Source organism: Camelina sativa, chromosome 18 (genome assembly GCF_030686135.1).
Source record: "Camelina sativa cultivar CO46 ecotype springtype chromosome 18, ASM3068613v1".
NCBI lineage: Eukaryota > Viridiplantae > Streptophyta > Magnoliopsida > Brassicales > Brassicaceae > Camelina > Camelina sativa.
Genome location: NC_141897.1, coordinates 4,117,419 through 4,141,138, shown reverse-complemented (window position 1 = coordinate 4,141,138; position 23,720 = coordinate 4,117,419). Strand labels below are relative to the sequence as shown.

At 34.7% G+C, this 23,720-nt stretch overlaps 5 protein-coding genes, 1 long non-coding RNA gene and 1 pseudogene across 6 annotated transcripts; 5 read left to right on the top strand and 2 right to left on the bottom strand.

The window, feature by feature from the left end:
- Window positions 1–1,104: 1,104 nt before the first annotated feature.
- LOC104760509 (iron-sulfur cluster assembly SufBD family protein ABCI8, chloroplastic) lies at window positions 1,105–2,821 on the top strand. The gene is given in 3 exon segments (XM_087497479.1): window positions 1,105–2,266; window positions 2,269–2,501; window positions 2,603–2,821. Coding segments are annotated over 3 exon segments (1,614 nt in total).
- Window positions 2,822–3,075: 254 nt separating this feature from the next.
- LOC104763128 (putative FBD-associated F-box protein At1g05080) lies at window positions 3,076–4,650 on the bottom strand. The gene is made up of 4 exons (XM_087497709.1): window positions 4,456–4,650; window positions 3,709–4,389; window positions 3,472–3,615; window positions 3,076–3,375 (listed from the first exon to the last, which is right to left on the bottom strand). Exons 1-4 carry the CDS (start codon window positions 4,648–4,650, stop codon window positions 3,076–3,078), a joined length of 1,320 nt encoding a protein of 439 aa, XP_087353835.1.
- Window positions 4,651–8,873: 4,223 nt separating this feature from the next.
- Window positions 8,874–9,833, top strand: LOC147921500 (uncharacterized). Its single transcript, XR_015588171.1, has 2 exons — window positions 8,874–9,287; window positions 9,516–9,833. It is a non-coding gene; the product is annotated as an uncharacterized LOC147921500 (long non-coding RNA).
- Window positions 9,834–11,687: 1,854 nt separating this feature from the next.
- LOC109130464 (putative FBD-associated F-box protein At1g05080) lies at window positions 11,688–13,198 on the top strand (annotated as a pseudogene).
- An 800-nt stretch (window positions 13,199–13,998) lies between these two features.
- On the top strand, window positions 13,999–16,064 carry LOC104763127 (Tetratricopeptide repeat (TPR)-like superfamily protein). Its single transcript, XM_087500191.1, has 5 exons — window positions 13,999–14,429; window positions 14,523–14,735; window positions 14,814–14,965; window positions 15,054–15,122; window positions 15,199–16,064. The coding sequence occupies exons 1-5, from the start codon at window positions 14,235–14,237 to the stop codon at window positions 15,893–15,895; spliced, it is 1,326 nt and encodes a 441-aa protein (XP_087356317.1). The 5' UTR covers window positions 13,999–14,234; the 3' UTR covers window positions 15,896–16,064.
- A 39-nt stretch (window positions 16,065–16,103) lies between these two features.
- LOC104760508 (tubulin beta-4 chain) lies at window positions 16,104–18,216 on the bottom strand. Its single transcript, XM_010483448.2, has 3 exons — window positions 17,554–18,216; window positions 17,099–17,368; window positions 16,104–16,998 (listed from the first exon to the last, which is right to left on the bottom strand). Exons 1-3 carry the CDS (start codon window positions 17,945–17,947, stop codon window positions 16,328–16,330), a joined length of 1,335 nt encoding a protein of 444 aa, XP_010481750.2. The 5' UTR covers window positions 17,948–18,216; the 3' UTR covers window positions 16,104–16,327.
- A 2,760-nt stretch (window positions 18,217–20,976) lies between these two features.
- LOC104760507 (uncharacterized) lies at window positions 20,977–22,382 on the top strand. Its single transcript, XM_010483447.3, has one exon. The coding sequence runs from the start codon at window positions 21,221–21,223 to the stop codon at window positions 22,247–22,249; it is 1,029 nt and encodes a 342-aa protein (XP_010481749.1). The 5' UTR covers window positions 20,977–21,220; the 3' UTR covers window positions 22,250–22,382.
- The last annotated feature ends 1,338 nt before the right edge of the window (window positions 22,383–23,720 follow it).

Genomic DNA, 23,720 nt, shown 5'->3' with positions numbered 1-23,720 from the left:
TCATCTATATTCACTAAAACCAACTTAATCTAAAACAAATAAATAACTTAAAACCAAATAAATTTTTATACTTTAACCAAATAAAAATATATATAATTCATATAAAATATCACAGATAAAGATTTTAAAAATATTAAGTAAGGGCATTAAGTAAATATGAAAACTAAGATTAGAGTTTTAAACTTTATTTACAATCAAACAATCATGAGAAAAATATATAATTATATTTGTATAATGGCTTTTCGGGCCGGTCCGAGCCCCATTGGGCTAAGTCCTATAACTCTTAAGCTCGACCAGGCTGAGACCAAAAAGCCCAATTTTATGGACATATATTTAAGTCCGAGCTCAGTGTTTTTCAAAGCCGGATCGGGCCGGACCAGCCTTCAGGCTCTAGGGCTTTTCGGGCTGGTCCGAGCCCCATTGGACTAAGTCCTTAAACTCTTAAGCCCGAACGGGCTGATGAGTCCAAAAAATCCAATTTTTTGGACATATATTTAAGTCCGAGCTTAGTGTTTTTCAAAGTAGGGTCGGGCCGGAACAGCCTTCGGGCTCTGGGCCTAATTGATACGTCTAATATCACATAGTTTTTTTTATTGATTTAGAAATCTTGGTTGTATTAATTCAAATATTTTTATTGGCTATTGATTTTAATTGATGTGTCAACAATAGCTTGAATGTTAAAGCTGATGTGTCATCACCTGGTGAAAACATCCAAGTTTTATTGTATTGATCAACGGAAAAACAGTTTAGTTTAATTTAAAAAAAAATTGTAATCAATATATTTACAAAATTTTAAGAAAAGTTTATTAATAAATATGTCGACAATATTCTACAGAGTAGACTCACTGAATATATATATATATATATATATAGGAGTATAGATATATACATATTTAGCTTTCCACAACCGCAAACACTTGCACAAAAGTTTTTTTTTTTTTTTTTTGGAAAAACTGAAAAAATGATTTTGACATATTATATTTACTTTTTAATATGCCGTGGCAGGAAAACAATCTTTTATAACTTGTGCTAAGGATATATATAATTTCCCTTTTTTTAATACACGTTGAAACCAAAATACAAAGAAAGAACAATCTCCGAACAATGGCGTGTCTTGTCCCGCACGGTAACTCCGGATTCTCTCCACAACCCGTTTCAGTTTCTTCCAAATCATCAAAAGGGTTTCATCCCAAACCCGGTTTTTTTAAATTCCCATCTCCCAAAACCCTAAACCCAACTAGGGTTTTCAAAGTCAGAGCTGAACCAAAAGATAAATTTCAACACTACTTTGAGAATCCAGATTACGACAAGAAATATGGATTCTCTGAAGATATAGATTCGTTCAGAATCCCTAAAGGTTTATCTGAAGAAACGATTCGATCGATATCGAAACTTAAAAAGGAACCTGATTGGATGCTTGAGTTTAGGTTCAAAGCTTACGCCAAGTTTCTGAAACTGAGAGAACCTAAATGGTCAGATAATACATATCCTCGTATTAATTTACAGGATATGTGTTATTACTCTGCTCCTAAAAAGAAACCAACTCTGAATAGTTTAGATGAAGCTGATGATGATAATACTCAGCTTCTTGAGGTTTTCGATAGATTAGACGTTCCTTTAACAAAAAAGAAGTGTTCGGGTAATAAAGTTGCGGTTGATGCGGTTTTCGATAGTGAATCGGTAGCTACCACTCATAGGGATACTCTAGAGAAGTCAGGTGTAATATTCTGTTCCATGTCGGAAGCTATTAGGGAGTATCCGGGTTTGATTAAGAAGTATTTAGGAAGAGTTGTGCCTAGTGATGATAATTACTACGCGGCTTTGAACTCCACTGTTTTCAGCGATGGATCGTTCTGTTATGTTCCGAAAAACACGAGATGTCCGATGCCTGTTTCGACTTATTTCCGGATCAACGCGACGGGGACTGGTCAGTTCGAAAGAACTTTGATTGTTGCTGAAGAAGGGAGTTTTGTTGAGTATCTAGAAGGCTGCACTGCTCCTTCTTACAACACGAATCAGCTTCACGCTGCTGTGGTTGAGCTCTATTGTGGGGAAGGAGCTGAGATTAAGTACTCAACGGTGCAGAATTGGTATGCAGGTGATGGTCAAGGTAAAGGTGGGGTTTACAATTTTGTGACGAAGCGCGGTCTTTGCGCGGGAGATGGTTCCAAGATCTCATGGACTCAGGTTGAGAAAGGGTCGGCAATAACTTGGAAGTACCCGAGCGTGGTTTTAGAAGGTGATGGTTCCGTTGGCGAGTTTTACTCCGTGCATTGACTAATAACTATCAGCAAGCTGATACAGGTTCCAAGATGATTCACAAAGGAAAGAATACCAAAAGTAGAATTATTTCAAAGGGAATCTCGGCAGGGCATTCAAAAAACTGTTACCGCGGTCTTGTTCAGGTTCAATCTAGGGCTGAGAATGCTAAAAATACTTCGACTTGTGACTCAATGCTTATCGGTGACAATGCAGCTGCTAATACCTATCCATACATTCAGGTAATTAAATTTGCCTATCATCTCATATTTAATTTATTATAAGGTTTATAATAAAGCTGTACATGTTTTTAATATGTGGTGGGACTCTGAAAAAATAACAGGTAAAGAATCCATCGGCTAGAGTAGAGCACGAAGCGAGTACCTCAAAGATTGGAGAAGACCAGCTTTTCTATTTCGAGCAGAGAGGAATCGATCATGAGAGAGCATTAGCGGCAATGATCTCTGGATTCTGCAGAGATGTTTTCAACAAGTTGCCTGATGAGTTTGGAGCCGAGGTTAACCACCTTATGAGCATTAAGCTTGAAAGATCAGTGGGTTGAACAAAACTCACAGTTACAGAACACAGTAATTAAAGAAAAAGAGACTGCTTTCTCATTATATAAATTTCTGATCTCTTTATAATTTAATCAACTAATTAAGTTTGTAATGTGAATCAAATTAGAAACTCAGTCGCTTCAATGTCACCTTTTTCATTTTTATTATTGTCTTAAGGAAGCAAAAAAAGGAAGAACAAGAAATGTAAGGCGGCATGAACACATTTAGGGGTCCACATTAACTAGGCTTCGTCCTGTCTTTAAATGAACGAAATATATTCAAACAATAGCTGAGATGTTGTTGAAGCCCTAGGAATATCTTTCAGCTTCTCCATCATCAGATGTTTCTCTTCATGATTCCTTTCCAAGGTGTACTCCAAAGAGATTATCGTGGTATTTAAACACTTAGAGCTGGCTAAGACGTATCTCAAGAACTGTTCTTCTCCTTCTGTTCCCCTATATTCTTTCCACTTAAAGGTTTCGAGCTGCGACGACAAGCATCCGGGAGTGGAGATCGGTTGATTCCATGAAAGTGTAATATCCTTGGCTGATCCCCAATCCTGAGAAACAACGATGGTTATATTTTTAACACATTTTAACTTTAATTATTCTAAAAATTTCATAACAAAGCTAGAAGAGGATCAGAGGAGAGATACACGTACACAATCTACCCATAGTTCTTTTAGTTTTGGGGAATTTTCAAGTAAAGATATGATGAGTGGTTCCAACCAATCTGATTCTCGTGGACATATTCTTAACTTTAAAAGTCTAGAGAATTTGATATTTCTACTACACACAAGCTGCGATAAAACAAACACAACATTAGTGGATGCTCGTAAAGAAAAATTAAGAAAGACTATTAATATTAATAGAGATATAAAAGATAGTTCTACCATTTCATCAGACAAAAAGAACTCAAGAGATGAGACCGAAGAAACAGAACTTATAATCTTTTCACTAGTGCAAGTGTCAAGACTGATATATGCACACTTGAGAAAATGCATATTCTCGATCGAGCTAAAGTCTCCAAAAAAATCACAGATGCTAAAGTCCTCTAATCTCGGAGTATCGATAACGAGGGCATCGTCTAAATCATAATCAAACAAACGATTAATATAATCTAATTCCAATAAAGAAGGAACTTTTATAGTGAACTTTTTCGCATTATCAGTCTTTTTCCGCTTCACGTATAGACACTTCAGAACGGGGCAGCCCGATAAGAACCTAACAATAGAATCCTCGTCTTTATACACCACACAGTCTAGATCGAGCTCTCTAAGGGATGGTAGGCATGATGGAGAAGGAACATCCACGAGAATCTTGTGGCAGAGAGTCAATGTCACGAGAGATTCGCAGGAGTAAAGGCTATAGGGCAAGCTGGTTGGATCTGCAGACCAGGAGAGCACGAATTCTAGGTCAAGCAAGCAACGAGAGACAGCGTTTGCAACCCACTTTACGACATCAACATCAGTAGGACATGATTGACCGAGTTTGACGCACAAGTGGTCTATTACAGGTGCCTTATGGAGTTGCATCGATTTGTCAAGAAAGTTCCAAACGCTCGTTTTCATTTCCTTGTACCAGACAGCATGCTTATAGAAAAGTTCACCGCCATCGTCGTAATAACCATAATCTTCAACGTCGATGTCTTTGTACTCAAGTGTTCGTATCATCGTCCAGACAGAGAGCCATCGTTTCGAAAGAAACATGGTGGCCACTGCGTCTTTTGTTGGGATAAGACTCAATATCGTTACAAGCAAATCTTCCGGTAACTCACTAATCTTGTCTTTATATATTATCTCTTCAACGTTCTTAATCTTTCGGTCTTCGGTCATCTTCACGAGGCAAAACCCTAGTTGCCGAAAGCAAAAGAATAGGTCATACCGTCATATGCGTATTCGTATATAAATCATAACCGGTACTTATATGTCTTTAAATCTTTAATATATAAAACCAATCCTAAATAACCTTTTTTATTTTTAATTTAGGTTCTACGGCCCACTTAAAACTATCCGAGAGAGAGAAAATAAAGTAAGCAACGGATCAGACTATCACAGTATCAGACCTTTTTCGCACAGGGTTTCATTTCGTGATCTTCAAACTAATGTCTTCAAACAAGAGTTTCTATCACAGTCCCAGTTTTAGAAGAAATGAAAAAGAGAATATGACAAAAAAAAAATCAATATATCATATATATCTTCCAATGAAATTTTGTATGTGTGAGATCCCATTTTGGTATTGGATCAAAAATTAATGTTTCATGTTTATCTAAAATTGAAAAAATTCTCTCAAATAATATCAAATAATTTATATTTTTATATTTAGCACTTTAAAATTCTAAAAACATGGTTTAATTTTTAAAAATTAATTTTAAAATTAAACCCTAAAGTCTATATACTAAAACCCTACCTCTCAAAATTATACATTAAGTGTAAAATAGAGAACCCAAACCTAAAAACATATTTCAAAAACATATTTTTAAATATTGTAATGTGTCAAATAATGCTATTTTGGTGTTCCATTTAGGTTTGGTGTACCATCTAGGTTAAGTTTACAATCAAAGTTTGGTGTACCATCTGGTTTTAGTGTTCAATCTAGGTTTGGTGTATAATATGCGTCTGGCTTATCATATGCGTCTGGTGTACCATCTGAGTCTGGTATACCATCTACATCTGGTGTACCATTTGGGTCTAGTGTACGATGTGGTTATGGTGTACGGTGTACCATATGAGTCTGGTGTACCATCTGAATCTAGTGTACGATGTGGCTATGGTGTACGGTGTACCATATGAGTCTAGTGAACCATCTAGGTCTAGTGTACCATGTGGCTTTGGGGTATCAACTGGGTCTAGTGTAGCATTTGGGTCTGGTGTACGTTCTGAATCTGGTGTACCATATGAATATGGTGTACAATCTGGGTCTAGTATACTATCTAGGTTTGGTATATCATCTAGGTTTAGTATACCATTTGAGTTTGGTTTTACCATCCAAGTTTGGTGTACCATCTAATTAAATCCTAAACTCTAAATACTAACTAGGTTAAGAGAACCCAAACATAAAAAAAAATTAAATATTAATTTAAAATATTGTAATGTTTGAAATACTTTTATTTTGGTGTACCATCTGGGTTTGGTGTACCATTTAGGTTTGGTATACCATCTGGGTTTGGTGTACCACCTAATTAAAAATTTTCACAATTAAACCATACACTCCAAATACTAAACTCTACCCCTTCAAAACTATATCCTCAATGTAAAATACAGAACCCAAACCTAAAAAAAAATCTAAAAATTAATTTATAATATTGTAATATATCAAATAATGCTATTTTGGTGTACCATTTAGGTTTGGTGTACCATCTGCGTTGGGGTGTACCAACTGAGTTTAGTGTACCATTTAGGTTTGGTGTACCATCTAAAATAAATAAATAAATTTCTACATTTTTCAAAATCATTTTTATGTTTTTGTGTTATTTTTGAAAAATAAAACTTTTGTAGTTTTCTGGAAAAAAAAACTTAAAGCGTGGTATTTTAAGATTAATATCAAAGTGTAGATTAATATTATAAACTAACCATTAAATCTTAAACACTAAACCCTACCCCTAAAGACTATACCCTAAATTTAAAATTGTCAACCCAAACCTAACAAAATAAATTCTACATCCTTAAATATAATTTTTTTTGTTTGTGGTATTTTTAAAAAATATTCTTTGCAAAAAAATAATTAAAACTTTTGTGTTTGTGTTATTTTTTGGAAAAAAAATTTGTGGTATTTTTAAGATTAATATCAAAGTGTAAATTAATATTAGAAACTAACCATTAAATCCTAAACACTAAACCCTACTCCTAAAGACTATACTCTAAATTTAAAATTGTAAACCCAAACCTAACAAAATAAATTCTACATCCTTAAAAACAATTTTTTATGTTTCTAATATTTTTGAAAAAATAAAACTTCTGTGGTTTTTTGGAAGAAAACAATTAAAATGTGGTATTTTAGAAAAAACTTAATTGTGGTATTTTGAGGAATTTCTATAATTATTTTGTATAAATTAATAACAAAATCATGTTAAAAAGTTAAAAAGGAAAAAAAGAAAAAGAAAGAAAAAAGTATAGTTGTACAAATACTTTTTGTGGGATATTTATCTTTGCACAAAAGGTTAAATAAGTCAATTACTAAAATGTCTATCTAATAGAGAGTTGTATTACAGAAGAGATAGAAAAGTGTCTATTTTACAAATATATTTTATAAAGTGCCTACTTTACAAATTATTCTATGAAAAAAGTGTATACTTTTCCAATTATGGCCCTTTTGGTTTGTTGCATTCAGATGGACTATCTCGATGGATCATTTAATTTAGATGTTGTTTATTTTTAAAAACAAATGAGCATCATCAATGATCATCATTAAATTTTAGTCAAAAATTTGAAATTCATTTGGATGATTTTCTAACTATACTATTTGGCCGGAGATGGTTCATCCAAAGTTAAAAAATGACAAATATAATATCTTGCAAAATATCAAATTTTTGTTTTCAAAACCCCAAAATATATTTCCTATTTTTTGACCAAAATGCAAATCACATTTTTCCTACTAAAATCTTAAAATCACATTTTTCACAAAAATCACAAAATCAATATTTTCCAGCTAAAACTGTAAAATCACATGATTATATCAAATGTAACTATGATTGTTGATATAATCAGCAAGGTGTAGCGGCTGAAAAATGTTGGATTCTTTGAGATTCTTATGGTTTTTAAATGAAATTTAAATATATTTTTTTTTAAAAAAATCATCCAAAAACTTTAAACACAATTTTTTTTAGAGTTTAGAAGAATGAAGTAAAATATTAAGATTAAGTTTCTTTCACCACAAAATAATTAGGCTAAACATTAGTTTAAGATGTACACCCATTTTTTGCATATGGTCTACAAGAACACCATTACCTCAAACCTATGTTCCCATTTTAGAGAGACTTCATAAGTATTTGGTCTGTTAATTAGGATCTTCAAGAAAAGAGAATTAAGTACGCTTAGTTAAAGATATTAAGATATCCACCTCTAAATATGATTGCGTCCTTTGTACTCGAAATAGGAATGATTCGTTTTCTTAATATTAGTTTTGCTTTGCTTTCCTAGAGTTTTCTTAATATTAGTTTTGCTTTGCTTTCCTAGAGTCTTCAATCTAGAGGGAGTGGTATAAGAAGGTCGTCATTGCTTTGCTCTGTCTAGATATATACACAGTGGAAAACTTGAGATAGATGACAAATTAAAGTTATGAACTGTTTAGAAGAAAGAAAAGAAGGTACTTCGTTTTAAGCAAGCTGACCATACTGTATTGAACACAAAAGAAGACCAAATAATGGGATCTCAGTTTAAACAACTTGCTTGGAGGTTTTCCCAGCCACCAGAATGATAACCAAATCTGTAGTTGTTTCAAGTGGAAGAGGAGAATATATAAATAAAAAAAACCAGGACCAAAACTCTCTTGACTAAGTTAGTATAAGTGGAGAAAAAGTTCCACAGCAATCCTATTTAATCACCAAGAGGAGAACAAAAAAATTGCAATAAAGGCTGTGTTCTTTTTCAAGTCTCTCATCCAGCGATCGCGACAGATGAAAACGACCACGGTAATTGGAATTAAAAATCAAAACAACAACGGTAACGGAAAAACGATGACGGGACGTGTGTATTCCAGTGAGAAAAAGTGTCGCTGGAGAGAGAAAGAGACCGTCGGTTTTTTCAGCAACTATCACGAAAGCTCATTTTAACAGTACGGTGACTCTTCTCCACAATAGCAGCGACTCTTTTTCACAACAATAGGACTCTCCTTGTCTATTATTTATGTCGTTGTCGCTCCTCCAGCGACTTGAAAGAGAAGAGGGCCAAACTCACCAGCATATCAATTAGTCACAACAGATAAGCACATTTTCATTGATATTTATATTGTTGAACAGAAGAAAAGTAGCAAGAAAACGTTGATTAGTAAACAATAGCAGCCTACATATCAAAACTACTTATTCCATATAGGTAACACTAGCAAGAAAACGTTGATTTGTAAACAGACTTATTCCTGAAAAGTGACCAGAAAAGTGAGGATGTGTTTCCAATTATATCTAGCCAATTATATCTAGCCTTGATTTGTAATGTTCTTAACCTTCGTCATCTTCATTGGAGTCTGTGCAAGCAGAGATTCTGTTAGTGGATTTGACAAGTATTAATATATATATAAAAAAAAAGAAAAACAAAGATACAACTATCACCTCATACTCTGGATCATCCGATGGATTCCAGCCAAGATCGAACTCTTCAATGAGGTCAGTCATTGCCTTATACTCTGGATTATCCGATGGATTCCAGCCACGGCGTAGATCCAACTCTTCAATAAAGTCAGGGAGGAAGCTACAACAAGCGTAGAGAGAGAGTCCTTTGCTGAATATCAGTTTAATGGATCATGTTGCAATTATATGGAGGTAAATTTGTACATAATTTGCAATTGTCAATTATATTTCAGATATTCCAAATTTTGCTGATTTTAGATTTTAGATTGGTTGCATACTAGTAGAGAAAGAGTTTGTATTACGATCACTTCGGATGTTGGTTTCTTAGAAAAGCTTGCAGAAATTCAATTAAGACGAAAATTTGATACTATTCTACTTCTTACTCCGTCTGGAAAATCATGGAATTTGATGCCACAATAGGCTGGGACTGGGTTTCTTGTTTGGAAGAAGGTGCATATGTTGTTTGCGCTGATGCTGGAAAACTCCTAGGCGCTGATGATGGGAGATCTCAAAAAGGCTTCTAAAAATATTTGAGATATACTCAAATAAGTGTGTAATTTTATAAAAACATACACAAATTACCTTTATACATGCATAAATTATTATAAATATCTTATAAACAGTTTATAATGACTTTCTAAATATTTTGTAAAAACTTAAAACAAACCATATAAATTCCTTGTAAAACATTAATTTTGAACCTTGTGAAATATCTTTTAAATTCTTTAAACCTTTTAATCACATGGATTATTCAAGCATCAGTTATTATTAATAAGTAATTTTTAAACTCCATACAACTTAATAAAATTTTCAGATTTGATGAAGAATATTTTTTTTTTTTTAAATGAGCAGCTAAAAGATGTATTTTTTAAAAGGACACAAAAAGATATATCTCAAAAATTCTCTTTTATATAATGCTCATATTATTTTGAAATTTTATATCTTATCTGTTATACGGAGTGCATATAATTAAAATTGATTTTTTATGATGAAATCTTATTATATAAAGTTGGGTTTTGAAAGTTAGTCATTAACAAGATTTTGACATGTGTCAAGTTATAAGTCTTAGATTTTGACATATGTCAAGTTATCAGACTGAGATTTTGACATGTATAAATATTTAATAGGAAGAATTTGATTACAACAAAAAGAAAATATTTTGTTTTTAAAAATATTAATAAAGTAAACACAAGCATACAACAAACATAGATAGATAGATTGGAAAAAAATAAATCGTTGTTGATAGATCCATAGGAGCTCAAAGACTCTGACACCCTGGTTTGCGGAAGGTGGAGGAAGTTGGACGCAAGGTTATCTCTCCAAGGGAGAAAGACGGAGCCAAGGTTCTCTCCATGATGGAGGAAGTTGGACGCAAAGTTCTCTCCATAAGGGATGAGGGCGGAGCCGAGATTTTTTCCATGGCAGTCATACATTATTGTGATGATACATCATTGATTAGTATATTATGTTATCTATAAACACATTAAGCCAACTATTTTACTTTCACTTTGGCATAGTTACTATCACGAATACATTCAGAAATTTAACATTAGTTACTATCAAAATATTTTTTGTGAAGTTAGAATTTTTTTTTTTACTTTTATTGGTTGTTGGAACAAGCCATTTTGAGATAGCAAAAAGACGTGAACATATTTCTCTACATAGGAGGAGGGCAAAGCCGAGGTTCTCCCTATGGTAGAGAAGGTTGGACACAAAGTTATCTCCGCAAGGGAGTAAGGTAGAGGAGATTGGACGCAAGGTTATCTCTCTAAGGGAGAAAGGCGGAGCCAAAGTTCTCTCTATGGTGGAGGAGGTTGGACGCAAGGTTCTCTCTATAAGGGATGAAGGTGGAACCGATGTTTTCTCCATGGTGGCCATACATTATTGTGATGATACATCATTGATTAGTATATTATGTAATATATTTTTTATTCAAAATGTTTTTTGAGCCAACAAATTTAGTAATTAAAAAAAGTATGCAGAAGTGAAAGTAATATACTTGGCTTAATGTGTTTATATAGACAGTTTCTAGATGGTGATAAAGAATATTTTTGTAACATACAAGAGTACATTTAGGTATAAAAAATATACTTTTAATAGTAACATACATAAAAGATTTGTAAATGGATATAAATCAGTGTATTATAACAAAAATAAAATTTATATATAACATACAACAAAATTTTTAATAAATTTAATTTCATTTATAAAAATTTAAACCCGCACATCGGGCGGGTCGGGTCCTCATCTAGTTAGTTATATTGTATTAAAAGATGGAGTGATTGAAAATACATGGGTTTTAAATTTTAAAATCAATATGTGGATAACTATTTCATATTTAAATAGTTTCAATAAAATTCAACATATAGTTCTAATATTCAGGTAAATAGTATTTACTCCAGTAAAAATAAAATTTGTGTTTTTCTAATTAAATTTACGATGACAAAAAGATAATAATACTATGTAACGAATAAATAAAATAATCGATAATTAAAGGAAACCGTGGAGAAAAAGAAAAGTAACAAAAATATTCTTTTATTAAGCTCTCGTTATTCTTCTACTCTTAGGGTTTTAATTTGCCTACATGTGAAGATGTTGGATACAACAAAAAGTTGTGGTGGTGGGAGAATTGAAGAGAGAGTTGGTGAAGACATGATCAGTGCTTTACCTGAAGATTTGCTTGTAAAGATACTCAAGTATGTGCCGACTAAAGATGCAGTAGCCACCATGATTCTGTCTAAACGATGGTGTTTTACGTGGACGATGTTGCCTAAACTTGACTACAAAGAAAACAAAGATGATGAGAGCAAGAGGAGCGTTTGATGGTTTCTTGAAAAGTCATTGCAACTCCTCAAAGCACCAGTCTTAGATTTGTTGTTGATAGAACTCGGTCCAAGATGTCCTAGTGATGCTGATGTAGGAAAGTTTGTTGCAAAGGCTGTTGATCACCGAGTGGTTGTGCTAACACTCGAGCTTAGCTGGTCCGCAGATCCAGCAAGCTTGCTCAATAGCCTTTACTCATGCAAAACTCTCGAGGTACTGTATCTCTCCCACAAGATTCTCGTGGATGTTCCTTTGTACCGCCTGCCTCCCATCACTAACAATGCTCATCTTAGACTGTGTGGTGTATAAAAACGATGAATCTCTCATTAGGCTCTTATCAGGCTGCTCCGTCCTCGAGAGTATGTATGTTAAACGGATAAAGGATGACAATGTCAAAAGGTTCACTGTGAAAGTTCCTTCTTTATTGGAATTAGAGTATGTTAATGATGTAGAAGAAGATACCGGTAGGTGCTTTTGGTTATATATTGACACTCCTGCATTAACAGTGTTTGACATAACGGATTACTCAGGAGACTCTTGCTCAATCGAGAATACACCTTGTTTCGAGAAAGTTTATATCGACATTGAGCGGTCTTTTCCTGATGTAGACAACTTCTTAAGATCTTTTAATTTTCCGCAGTCTCGTTTCTTGAGTTGGGTTTGACAGACGAAATGGTAACTCTCTCTCTCTCTCTCTCTCTTCCTCCCGTCGTGATCATATTGTTTCATCTACTTATACCCAATATTTTCACCATGGCAGATTCTGTGTTGCACAACCATCAAATTCTCTCGGCTGACAATGTGTAGGATAAGTCCATGGGACTCAGACTGGATGGACTCACTTGTGCCTTTCCTTGAAATTACTCCGAAGCTAAAGTGTTTTATAGTTGATTATGTATGTACGTACTCTCTCCTCACTAATAATAAATCTATCTAAACCATATATATGTTGGCGTCTAATATATTGATCATGTTGTTTGTCAGAGATCAACCCATAAACCCCCTATTGCCTCTCCTTTGTGGAACGAAACGGGCTCTGATCCAAAATGCTTGTCATCAAGCCTCGAGAAGTTTGAGTCGATAGAATAGACTATACGGGAAGAGAAGAAGAGGTAGAACTGGTGGAATACATCCTAACTACCTCTAAAATTTTGGAGACGGCAACAATCTCCATGAGATCATTGCCAGACTTAAATCTCAAAGACAAAGACACAATGATGAAGGAGTTGAAAGCTATTCCCAGGGTTTCAATTACATCGCAACTTTTGTTCAAAACTTAGACACAATTTTCATAGGGGATTCTTACACATAAAAGTTTCTCCTAAATAGAGAAGAAACAACATCTTAAGGCATCCCCCCCCCCCCCCCCCCCCTCCTATCATCAGATACAAGAATTATAGACTCTCATATTTTACTATCATCTCAGATAAAATCCTTTGGCTTATACCCCAAAACCGATAATATAACCCTTAGCGAGACATCTAATCACAACAAGATCACGAGGACGAACCCTTGAAACAAACCTAAACAGTAACTTTATCATCCTTAGTGAGACGTCTAATCACAAGATCATCACTTGCAAGCTCGTGTTCTTGAAACGTTCAAGTCTACATTCAGCTTTAGGAGTGATACGATCATAACACTCAAGTCCACCACAAAGAAGAAGATCTTCAGGTCTTTTATCTTGTCAACGATGAATCCTAAAATCGGGGACGAAGGTGAGATGGGCTTTATGGGTTTTTATATTGTCATAAGAATTTAAGCCCACTTTGATCTCATACTGTTAAAATGACGTAGTGAAATCATGGTATGGTTTGGATTTACACTGGATTGATTTTCTCAATTGAAATGGGTTATATTTACATACCGGTTGTAAACCGGTTCTTGATTTACTAACGTTTGGACCTAGTGAGACCGCTAAGATTCAAAACTTTATAAGATGTAAGTAAATTACAAATTTACCCCTGTTTTATTTAGATACAAGTCCTTGTCTTATTTAGTTTGCTTCAATTAATTCCCGTTTATATTCGTTGGTTAATTGAAATCCAACTTTATATTAACATTTTCACTCTTCGTTTTAGAGAAAAAAGTTCAAAACTTTGGGTTTTAAGTCCAATTTTCTCGGGAAAATTTCTCATTCAGTCTCTCTTCTCTTCTTCCGGCTCAGAATTGCTTTGGGTTCTTGATCTTTAAACAAAAACGTTATACGGAACCCAAGAATCTGACATCCGGAAACGTTTTTCTCGAGAAAACTAAAGTAAAGTGCGTGAGAAAATCTTGATTTTTCTCCCGAGAAAATCAAAGAGGATTCACGCTATGCCACGTCGCGAGAGCCGTCGTGGTTTGGGAGGAGGTTTCTCGACTCCACCACCGTCACGGAACACGGCGAGAAGAGTTTACGTTGCGATGCCAATGTCGGAGAGAAAAAGAACGTCTTCGATCAAGAATCAAGAATCGTTTCACAAGGTTCTTTCTGGTGATTCTCCTTACGTGAGAGCCAAACATGCTCAGGTAATCTAATCAATTTAATAAAAATTTACGGTTTGCTTTAGTGTATGATGAATGTATTGTTGTTATTGACATTGGATTTGTTTTCAAGAACAGTTGGTTTCTAAAGACCTGAATCGAGCAATCTCGTTGTATTGGGCTGCGATTAATGCTGGAGATCGAGTTGATAGTGCATTGAAAGACATGGCTCTAGTTATGAACCAGTTGGATCGAACCAATGAAGGAATCGAAGCTGTCAAGTCTTATCGATATCTCTGCCCTTTTGAATCCCAAGATTCCATTGATAACTTGTTACTTGATCTCTACAAGGTATAACAACTTTCTCAGTCTGATGACTAATTCTGAAGCTACTTCTATGCTCATGTATTGGTTTGGTGGGTTTTGTAGAAGTCAGGGAGGATTCAAGAGGAAGCAGAGTTGCTTGAACGCAAACTGAAAACACTTGAGCAACAAGACACGCACTATGGTGGTAGGATCATAGCTGTGAAAAGAAGCTACGGGAAGCAGAACAACAAGACTATCGAGCAAGAGAAAGCGCGGTAAGAACTGAAGTTTGTGCATTCCCACCACTACAGATATCTCCTATTTCCGCTTTAAGAGAAGTTTCTCTGACTTTGTTGAATATAGGATTCTAGGGAACTTAGCTTGGGTTCACTTACAGCTTCATAACTATGGAATTGCAGAGCAGTATTACAGGTTTGTGTGACAGACGACCATTGAGCTTATTGTTTTCATTGCCTTAACATGTGAAATGGGTTTTTTACTGTGATAGGAACGCTTTGTCTTTGGAGCCTGACAATAACAAGCTGTGCAATCTTGCGGTCTGTTTGATACGTATGGATAGGATCCTGGAAGCTAAATCTCTGCTTGAGGATGTAAGACAGTCTCTAGGGAATCAATGGAGCAACGAATCATTTTGGAAGTCTTTTGAACGGGCTACTGATATGTTAGCAGAAAGAGAACGTGCCACAGTAGCGGATAATCCAGAAGAATTGTTGAGAAGTAGCTCTGCAGATAACATCTCTTCAAGGTGTTCAGGTGTGATTAAAGAAAACGAGGCTCTAGCTGGAACTAGCACAGAAGTGGATAACATTTACAAGACGAACTCGCACGTTTCCTCTGAATCGGTTGCACAAACCTCGCCAGGTCTGATTACACAACCCCGGGAATGTAAATGGGGAGGAGATGGGGAAGTAGATCAGAGAAAATGGAATGTGACAGTTGGTGCTGCTCGAAGGCTAAGGTTTGGGAATCATTATGAGAAGAGCGTTGAAACAGAAGCCTCGACTACTAAAGGGAAGACACTGGGTCAGACTTTGATTGACGTACTGCATCAATTCATCAGTGGTGGTGGTGATGGAGATTGCATGACAAGCAAAGCAAGGAAGTTGTGTGCAGATTTAATCAAAGAAAGGGAAGATAACGAAAAAGCATGTCAGAGAACTGCTTCAGAATCTTCTTCAGCTTAGCCTAATATGAAGGGCATTGGTGAAAGAAAGGCTTTTAGCGTTGGTCAAAGAAGTGTTTAGGCGTGGCTTTACTACACTACACTACTAAAGGATGTATAGACATTAAACAATATGCAAAGATGACAATTTTTTTTGGAACATTTTAATAAAGTTGCTCAAAAGTGACATGTACCTTTAAGCTTTTTTTTTTGCAAAATGCGACATAAACTTGAAAGAACAAAAGCAATATTTTTCCACTGACAAAAACAATAAGCAATACACGCAAAAGTTAAACAAATCCAGAACGAGAATGGGTTTCAATAACAGAACGAACACACATGAACGAAATAAAGAGATATTACGGAAAAAAATTCAGGATTGAGGGAAAGAGAAGAAAGAGAATGCTGCTTGCTTACACAGCTTACGAATCCAAGGGAGCCATTAGACAACATCTTAAGTCTCGTACTCCTCTTCTTCCTCCTCGTACTCCTCTTCTCCGGCTGTAGCATCTTGGTACTGCTGGTACTCTGCGACAAGATCATTCATGTTGCTCTCTGCTTCAGTGAACTCCATCTCGTCCATGCCTTCTCCTGTGTACCAATGAAGGAAAGCCTTTCTCCTGAACATAGCTGTGAACTGCTCACTCACACGCCTGAACATCTCCTGGATCGAAGTTGAGTTACCAATGAAAGTGGACGCCATTTTCAAACCCTTTGGTGCAATATCACAGACACTGGACTTAACGTTGTTTGGGATCCATTCCACAAAGTACGAGGAGTTCTTGTTCTGAATGTTCATCATCTGCTCATCAACCTCTTTCGTGCTCAGCTTTCCACGGAACACAGCGGATGCAGTCAAGTAACGTCCGTGACGAGGGTCAGCAGCGCACATCATGTTCTTAGCATCCCACATCTGCTGGGTCAATTCAGGGACACTCAAGGCACTGTATTGCTGTGATCCTCTCGATGTCAATGGAGCAAAACCAACCATGAAGAAGTGAAGCCTTGGGAAAGGGATAAGGTTCACAGCAAGCTTCCTAAGGTCAGAGTTTAGCTGACCAGGGAAACGAAGACAGCAGGTAACACCACTCATCGTAGCCGAGATGAGGTGGTTAAGATCACCAACTAATCAAACACATAAAAGAAACAAAACAAGTCAGGACTCAAATCACACACATCACATGAATAAACCAGTTACAAAGAGATTGTATAATAATATACTCACAGGTAGGGTTAGCAAGCTTCAAGGTACGGAAACAGATATCGTAAAGAGCCTCATTGTCCAAAACCATACACTCGTCAGCGTTCTCAACAAGCTGATGCACAGAGAGAGTAGCATTGTATGGCTCAACAACAGTGTCAGAGACCTTAGGAGAAGGAAACACTGAAAAGGTCATCATCATACGATCTGGATACTCTTCTCTAATCTTAGAAATCAAAAGAGTTCCCATTCCAGATCCGGTTCCTCCACCCAACGAATGACACACTTGGAAACCTAAATCATCCAAGAATCAAAAAAAATCACATATCACAGAAACGTACATAGCACAAATCATCACATACACATCAATCAACAAAGACCTAAATCGATTTCGTTTGTTTTCGTTTCCTACGCAGATTCAAAAAAAAAAAAAAAAAAAAAAAAAAAACAGATCGAGATTCAAAAGAAATGGTTCGCACCTTGAAGGCAATCGCTGTTCTCAGCCTCCTTCCTAACAACATCGAGAACGGAATCAATCAACTCAGCACCTTCGGTATAGTGACCTTTGGCCCAGTTGTTACCAGCACCGGACTGGCCAAAGACGAAGTTATCAGGACGAAAAATCTGACCAAAGGGACCAGATCTGAGGGAATCCATGGTACCAGGCTCCAGATCCATAAGAACAGCGCGGGGAACGTATTTCCCACCGCTAGCTTCGTTGAAATACACATCGATACGTTCAAGCTGTAACGGAGAATCGCCTACGTATTGACCGGTGTGATCAATGCCGTGTTCGTCGCAGATCACTTCCCAGAACTTTGCTCCGATCTGGTTTCCACATTGACCGCCTTGGATGTGAAGGATCTCTCTCATTTTTTTTTTTTCTTCTTCTCTCTCTCTCGATGTTGTCAAAGAAAAAACAAAAAAAGAGAGAAGATGGGCGACTCCTTTTTTTTTTCTTTTCCTTTTTTTTTTTTTTTTTTGTTTGTTGTCCTTTGGAATAGGTTTAAAAAGGGATTGTGGAATGGGTAATAATCAGCTATATATAGTTTACGTCTTCTTCAATAAGCTTTTCTAAATTAATTATTTGCAGTTTAGTCCTTTTAGTTTTTATTTGGTACCCTTATTGTTTCGTTTGTTTCGTTTTTTGGTACACTCTGCGCTGTATGACAGCGGAGGATTTCAAAATATATCTGTACTGTCCCACTTGTCTATAAGATATTTTTGGTATTTAAGTAAAAAATTTAAAACACAAGAATATTATATTAATTACGTTTTTGAATAGTACAAAAGATAATTAATTTTTTTTCGCCGTTTCAAAATTATAACATAATGACAAATTACATTATTTTGAAAATTCAATTTATTGAAGGGAGAGAGAGATAGATTAGTTCTTCTACTAAAAGACAGCAGAATTTTAGTCGTTTTTTTTTGTTCAAAAGGAAAGTTTTGACTATCCAAGGGAGATCATATAGTTGGGCCCTCTTTATAATCCAAAAAAGGCCCATCATTTTTGGTATAGCAAAAACAAATGTTAGTCTCTCACAAAATGATCTAAGAGCATTATTAGTGTTTAGCTATGGTTAATTCTTTTTTTATGATACTCTATTTATTGTTATATTCTATATGAATACAAAAATATGCATAAAGCATAATCATTGTTTTCTTTACTCTGGAAACAAACCATGTATGAGTTGGGCCCTCTCAATAGCTTGAAAATGTCTCAATCTCAAATAAAATGATCTAAGACCTCATTTTTGGTGTGTCGAGACAAATATTATGGTCTCAATCACAAATAACATGATCTACGATCTCATTTTTGGTCTATCGACACAAATATTATGGTCTCAATCTCAAATAAAATGATCTAAGACCTAGATCTTCGTTCTCCACCTCCAGTTTCTTTTTGTGTTGTTTTTTTTTAAAAAAAAAAAAAAACAACCTAGTTCCTCTAGTTTTTAACCTTAGCTATCGAGGTTGTCTATTTCGAGATGTCGATGTGTCTTGAAGCGTTGAGTTGTTATTCAGCGTGGCTTGGCTCTGCCGCAGCTATTGGTTGCCTACTTAAAAGACAGTAAGTTGTTCGTCTCCTCTAGACTCTAGTCGCTAGTTATCATTTGAGTTTTCTTTTTGATATATATATATATACTTATAAAAAAGTTAATCATGTGATGTCAATGGCTTAAGCTGTCTAAAACATGTACAAAAGGAACTGAAGGAAACGTTTCAGGTAATTTGTAACCCTGGCACAGGAAAAATCCTTGAACTTACCAAAAGTGGAGACGAATAGTGTTAAGGTGATGATCTTTCCTTGAACGTATGATCCAGTTGAAAAACAAAACAATACAAGGTGTTGTCAATGGCATTGTGTCTGATAGTTTCGAGAAGCATTAAATAATTATGACATTAATGATCGAATGTATTAGACCCATTAATGGTGTTTTGTATAATTACATACGTTCAGTTACAAGTTTTCAGAGGATTCTGTGGTAGTTTGCTTTGATGTTAGAAGTTCAGATTTATTCAAATTGAGGGGACTTTCATTTAGAGGGTGTTATGGAAATATGATAAACTACAATAGTAAATTAGTTACAGGGCTTAATGGTCAAAGCATACATACGTATTGCCAGCTTTGGCAAGATTGTGGTAGGCGTACACATTGTTGGAGTGACTCGGACGAATGAAATTGTGTTGGCATCGTGCTATATTGTGCCTTTCGACCACTTCTACTACAATATCTAGAGAAAAACAATCATAAGACTTCAAATCCAAGGAACTGAAGTGTTTTCTTATAAACTAGCTAGTAAGCATATTTCTAAACCATACAGAGGACGCGAAGGTTTTGCAAGTGATTTAATTAATAAGGACTAGTTCTTTTTTTTTTTCTTATTACGGGGAACTAGTCTGGCTCTAGGTTGGATCTTATTACTGTCATTAACCTTCTTGGATAATTGTTTTCCCTTGTTTACTTGTTTACAGTTGGGCAATGGTTGTTCTAAGCTAAAATTTGAGAAAACATACCAAAAACAAACATAGAACCTCTTTAGTGGGATGCTAGATGGATGATATTTGTTGTAATAGGATTGCACTTTGTATCCATCTAAAACAAATGATTCTTTTACTCACATTTTGATATAAAATGGACTATTGTGGTAAGAAAAAAAAAAAGAAAAAAAACTTTATGGAATGTTCTAAATCTAAACTTTGTAAATAAATGGTTTACAGGCTCATGCCAACCCATAAAAATTGCCTATTGTAGGTTAGATTCCATATCAATGTCACTAATTTGGAATTTTGGAGTACTCTTCATATTCTAAATTAAATATTTCTAAAACGTACTTTTTGTTTCTTTAGAAGAATTTTCCACATTTCTCAATTTTCAAACATCTTTCCGTTCCATAAAAAAAAAATATAAAGTACGAAAAAGCTAAATACATCTACTAATTCCTTCTCTGTTTTAACTTCAAAACTAAGGGGGGTATGCTCCTAATATTCTAAATTAATTCTTTTCAAACTAAATATATAAATTGAATTTTTAATTCAAAAAAAGAAGAAGGATTTCTAGAAGAATTTCCAATTTTCCAAACATCTTTTCATTTTAAAAAATTAAAGTAATTAAATCTTTATGTAATCTATTTCCTTAAATCGGTGTTAACTTTTAAACAAAAGTCACTAATTTGGATTTTTGGGGTACTCCTAATATTCTAAATTAAAAATAAATATAAAGATCATCTTTAACGTACTTCTTTAAATTTTCTAAAAGAATTTTCCAATTTTTAAATCATCTTTTCCATTTAAAACAAAATCAAAGTAATTATAAAGCTAAATTTCCTTTACTATTATCTAATTCCTTAATTCGGTATAAAACTTTACAATTCTTAAATTGTTATATTTCTCTCTTTCCGTTTTCTCCACAATTACTCATCATTTAGCTCGTGTTTTAAAATCACACACTCAAAAAAAAAAGTGGTCTCTTCAACTTCGCTTTCTGCGATCCTTCTTCACTTCCCATACTAGTATTTAAATTGCTTCGACTAACTCAAACTCTTCATCAATCTCTCTTGTTTTTTTTTTTTTAAAAAAACAAACTTTATTTTTTTAAAGACAACTCAAAAGGTCTCTCCTTTTTTTTTTTTTTTAAGAGTCATGTCTCAACCATGGAAAATACCAAAATCGAGCCGTATCTTAAGATTCATATCGGAGTTTCAGAATTCTACGAAACGCGGCGGGTCTTTGTTCGTCGAAACTGGCTTCCCAGCTTCTTTGATCGATCTCTTCTTCAAAAACCGCGATCGTTTCAAGAAACCAACGCCTAATCGCTTCCAACGAATCGAACGCCAGATTCAAACCGCTCCAAACGCTTCTTCGTTGATTAATCATCAAGATACAATTTTGGCAAACCCCCCGAAGAGGGAAGCTATTAGGAGTAAGATCGAGAAATCTAATTGCGTTAATGGTAAACTAGCGGCAGAGAATAAGAACGCGATTAAAAATAGTGGTTGCGTTTGCGGTGGAGGCAGTGCGTTCGTTTTGATGGCGTTTAAAGTTTTAATAGTGGCGTTGCTCGCCTTGAGCACGAAGAAGAAGCTCACTATCGGAATCACTCTCTCCACCTTCGCTCTTCTCTTAACGGAGCTCGTAGCGGCAAGTGTGTTCACTCGCTCCAAGCTCTGTAAAACCGACGGAAACAAAAACGCGATTTCCCGCGTAAAAATCGAAACTTTAGATGAAACTCAAGTTCCCAAATCGGTTCCTTGTCTGAAAGAAACAGAGCAGCCAGTAAAAGCTGAAACAGAGGATTCAAACTCGAAAGATACAACGATCCGTGATCTGTTGTCCAAGGACGAGAAGTCACCAAGTAAAAGTTCAAGACTAAAATCGAAGATTGTGAAGAAGCTGAGGAGTTACAATATGAAGAAGAAGAAGAAGACGATGAAGATCAAAGAAGAGTCTTCTTTGGTTGAAGTCTCGAGTTTGGTTCTAGAAGACAAAACCGAGCTGAGTACTAAGTCTGCTGCTGCTGAGAAAGACGAAGAAAAGTTGAAAGACCAGTCATTGAGTGGGACTGCTCTGATCGTGATTGTGCTGACTAGTCTCTTATTTGGGAAGATCTTAGCCATTGTTCTTACTCTATCTTGTCTTGTTCTTAGATTCGGAGTTGCCAAAAAAATCTAATCTTTGCATACAATTTTTTGTATTCTTTTGAACAAAATTATTGGTATGTATAGTAGTTACATGTTTTGTATATGAAACTGTAAATTTTTCTTGTTTTAATAAGCTTTCCAATGAACCATAATTTTTAGCATAATGTTTGCGTTTGGCGTTTATATCAAAACTTTGCAAACGTAAAGTTATTTTGCTTACATAATAATAAGTGCGTTTGAAACAGATTAAAGTTCATAATGATCAAAATTGAGGTTGCTTTGGAAAATACAGTAATGTTGCTTATGGAAATTATATTAGCACCAAAAGAAATTGTTAGGTAATGTATTAGTATAAATTTAGAAGTGCTTGTAGTTGGTAAGTGAAAGACAATTAGGCTTCACTAAGCTAAAATAGCACTAGATTGTGTAAAAAAAGTGATGGTAGGTTATGTGGCAATATTAATCAAATCACATGACGATTATTAACGGAAAAAAAGGTAACCAATTAGGTTTCTGGTCAGCCACTTAGCAAATAAGAATGGTTAGGTTAATTAAGCCTAGTTAAGCTTGTGTTTAAAAGTTTTGAGAACTCACTCTGATTGGAGATCAAGATCAAATGCTTAGTGTTGTGCTTAATGTAAAGTTTCAATGATTATGTCAAATCTGATATGGTAAGAGATGTGGTTTGTTGGTTGATATCACTCCAAATATATGTGATACAGTGATAAGAGTTTGACTTGTAGATGTGATAAAATATATAATCTTGGTCAATATCACTCCAATTCAGAGTATTACACTTGGAATAGTTTTCTTATTTTTCTAAATTATTACTCTGGAAATTCCCTTTTTCAATATATATGTATATATATATATATACATACTTGGAATGGTTTATTTTGTGTGTTTAATATATGTATAAATGTGTTTCCTGAAATTCATGGTATAATTAAGAGAGTTCTTAATTCAAAATGTTTATTTTTTCCTAACCTTATAAATAAAATATAGTAGATTGTTGAATCATCTTTATAAGAAACATGAAAACACAAGATGATTGCTGTGAATAATAATAGACAAAGAAATCAAATCATGCTTTTGGAAAAAGGTAAAAAAATAGGAATAAAAAATACTGTATGTGTTTACTGTAAAGCTTTGTAAATAAAATAAAGAAATACTACTAAACAAGTTTCGGACAAAGACAGTGTCTTTGGGTTTTGATTCGATAGATCTTTACCTAATTTAAAATTAACTTATAGTGGCAAAGCCTCCATTGCTAAGTTTTCTTATTTTATTGTTACTTGTTTTTTTTTTTTTGGGCATATCATGCTTACCACTAAGTGTTATAGTAAAGCCAAAAAATAAACGATCTTGTGTTTTTTTTTGGGCAGCAAATCTTAGATATTTTGATCAAAAATTTTAAAAAATCTTATAAAACTTATAATATACAAAACACTTGACAAGATATGTGATACGTGTAATATGTTTTATTTTCAGAAACAAATATT